Raw genomic sequence first — 3303 nt, forward strand, 5'->3', positions numbered from 1 at the left:
TCCTTTACAACCAGTGATTGTAGGGTAACTCCTTGCCTAGCAAGTATATCTGCCGTTGAATTTGCGGATCTCGGAATGTGGGTCCAACAACAAGAAACAATTAAGGTAATATCTAAAATTTCCTTAAATGTATACATCTCACTGTTGATTGTACATATCCAAATTCAGTTTCAACTCCTCAATTACTAAATTTTGAAGCATTTGATGGACGTTGCACTTGGCCATCATGGATGAACTGATCCTTTGATTTAGTTAGACTACATGCAACTATTGTGGATGTTTGGTGAAAAGGTGAGGGAAAATTTCCGTTTATTTTTGGGAAAAAATTGATAATGAGCTAAGCCTATGCTACTCGAAAGCAGGCCATATCCCAATAAATTGTTCTCCTCATCTTCTTATGCGTGTGCATGATGTTTCGAAGGAATCTTTCTTTTGTTCCTTTGTTGATTGGGTTTGTCCTGACCCGTTGGTGGTTAATGTCTTAAATTTTCCTTTTTGTCTTTCGATCATGTCTTATTATAATACCATCCACTTCGACAGTCCCATCAGTATTTTGGAAGTGTTTGGGTAATATTTAGAAGAAAAAAAATTGTTAGACGGGAGAACAGGTCTCCATTGAACTGGCAATCTATTGAATGAAGTGGGCATCACAAGCTTTTTTTTCTTCCAGCTGATGATTTGATGTAATGTGTATTATACTCAGAATAACAGCCATTTACGTTCCCAGAAAGTATCTCGACTGGAATGCACTCTTCTGATTCATTTGCTTTGGAAATCAATTCAGCCTTGTACACCCGTTACAGTTGTTTATGCAAAATTCAGTTCTTTGTTGAAAAGAAACTACCGACTCCTTACCATGAACTGTGCGCGGTGCTAAAATTAAATCAATGGCTTGAATCGAGGATGGTGAAATAAAAATATAACGGAGATCAACTGAATTAGGATAATTTGTGAGGAATGGCGTTACTTTGAAGTTGTTGGGTTTTATAAAAACTGGTAAAGGAGGAAATGCTTCAAAATGTTGGGAATCTCGAGTTTGTTAACCTAAAAAACTTATGGGGAATGTGTAGTGAAAGGATTATTGATAGAAATTATAGCCGTTTTGAAGTGGTAAAACGAATAAACAAATCCTTTGGCTTTGACTTTGGGAATCTGTGCTCCAAACCTTCCAAAGATTTTATTATTTTTCTCTGGGATTATAAAAATGCGAGTCAGAAAGATAATTTTATCCAGAGGCGTGGCTCGAAGGTCAAGGACGGACGCCAACGGCCCGTTGAGGGCAATACGGTAATTAATTCCAATCAAGGGTAAACTGGGGTGAGAGACGAAGATAGGTATGTGACAGCAGGGTGTGACGGAGAGATTTCTATCACGGCGATTCGTGGTCTGGTGTGGGCCCCGTCTAACAGCCCACACGATTCGCGTTTTTCAATTTCTACGACTTGGTGGGTGGACTTCACGTACGTCGACCCCACTGCCCCGCCTTAACGTACGATAACGCCGTTATTCGTAAGCGGTTTAATGAGAGACGGCTAGAGCTAAAAGGCGACCTTTTTAAAAAAAATAAAAATAAAAGATGTAGAATTAAACTATAGAGCGCCCCGTCGTCTAAATGCCTAATCGGATCAACTGCCAATTTGACCCTGTATTTTAGTTGTTTTACAACCTTGCCATTGGCCCTGCCCCCATTGATGCCGCGTCTCAAAATTGCATCCCTAGTTTACCCTCCTATCTAATCCCACCAGCTTTGCTTTTTAATTAGATTGGAGCCACCTGCTGTCCTTTACTTATTCTATTTGCTTCACCTACTTGTTTTTTCTTCTGTCTCTGTCCAATACACATCTCTATAAGACTCTTACAATTTTATGTTGAACTACTTCAAACTATGTAATTTTTTTTATGTATTCGATAATACATAAAATTATTTGGTATAGTCATTGATCAAACGGTTGAGATAACCGTTGATCAGACATCTATGATAATCATTGATCGGATGGTTGAGATAACCATTGATCATACTTCGTACCAAATGGAAATAAAATACAATGTTAAGAATTCACTTAAATTGTAACGAATTAAATGGCGATAAAGTACAAAGTTAAGAATTGTTCCATTTAGTATAAAGTACATAGGATGGAATGTCTTTGTTGATGTAAGAAGCATTTCATTGTCACTTTTAAAGGTAAAAATGACAAGGACATATTAAATGTATGAATTGATTAAAAGAAAGAGTTGTTGTTGTTGTGAGTAATTTTCATGGTTAAATTTCAACGAATAATCAAACTCTCCACGAGTAAAAGTCATACTTTTGGCTCCTTCGGCTACCCAATCAATACAAGTGGCAATTATGTAGTTTATGTAAAGGATGTGTGCATATGTGTACCCTCCTACCATATAACATGCAACTCGCCCTCTCCGTCTTGTGCATTCCTCCCTTGTCCACTCTCGGTTTATGAGAAAAGAGACGCAGAATGGCGTCTTCCTCTACCACTGTCTTCATCGTCTTCGTCCTGATCTTAGCCTTATTCATCTCGTCTTCCACTGTCCAGGCGGGTGAGCACGAATTCGGCTGGATGCCGTCGCGATCAAGCTGCAACGGAAACCTGGGGGACTGCCTGGAGGAAGATGAATTTGACATGGATTCCGAGATCAGTCGCCGGATTCTCGCTACCAGCCAGTACATTAGCTACGAGGCGTTGAAGAAGAACAGTGTGCCGTGCTCGCGGCGGGGGGCTTCTTACTACAATTGCAGGTCTGGAGCGCAAGCCAACCCTTACAACAGAGGCTGCAGCGCCATTACTAGGTGCCGGAGCTGATTTCTGCGTCTTCTGTGTTATGCTTCCATTTGGGTAATTTTTATGTTTTTGCTATATGTGTTTGCTGATTATACTACCTGGGGAGATTGGAGGTGTTTATTATGTTCATTTGGTGAAATGAAAGGCTCTGGATGATGGTATAAATTATATTTGAAATATGTATGTGTAAAACATTCTTTCCTATAATCTTCTTTTTTTTTCTTTTTCCTTTTTCTACCTTTTCTTCCCAGTTAGGCCCACTGTTGTTCCTTTACTCTTTCTTGATCCTCTCCATAGTAGCAATTTTGGGGAATTTCGTGGGAGTAAAATACAAAAGATTCCTATTTCTGGTCTACAGAAGAATGAGCAGTCCGCGTGAAAAAAAGCCTTATTCCATCAGTCTGGGAATGGAAAATGCTTCTGAAACTTTGTGTTACAGTTGATGGTTCTGCTCTACCTCAATACTAATTCTATTTTCCTCTTGAATTCTCTTACTGGAATGAGGATA

General features: G+C 39.2%; 1 protein-coding gene across 1 annotated transcript; it reads left to right on the forward strand.

The window, feature by feature from the left end:
• The first annotated feature begins 2435 nt into the window (after positions 1 to 2435).
• Positions 2436 to 3032, forward strand: LOC137959918 (rapid alkalinization factor-like). The gene has a single exon (XM_068807337.1). The coding sequence runs from the start codon at positions 2472 to 2474 to the stop codon at positions 2814 to 2816; it is 345 nt and encodes a 114-aa protein (XP_068663438.1). The 5' UTR covers positions 2436 to 2471; the 3' UTR covers positions 2817 to 3032.
• The last annotated feature ends 271 nt before the right edge of the window (positions 3033 to 3303 follow it).

This window comes from Aristolochia californica, unplaced genomic scaffold (genome assembly GCF_029961685.1).
Source record: "Aristolochia californica isolate CCGP_79_NKW_82.1479 unplaced genomic scaffold, dmAriCali1.0.hap1 SCAF_3, whole genome shotgun sequence".
In the NCBI taxonomy this organism is placed as follows: domain Eukaryota; kingdom Viridiplantae; phylum Streptophyta; class Magnoliopsida; order Piperales; family Aristolochiaceae; genus Aristolochia; species Aristolochia californica.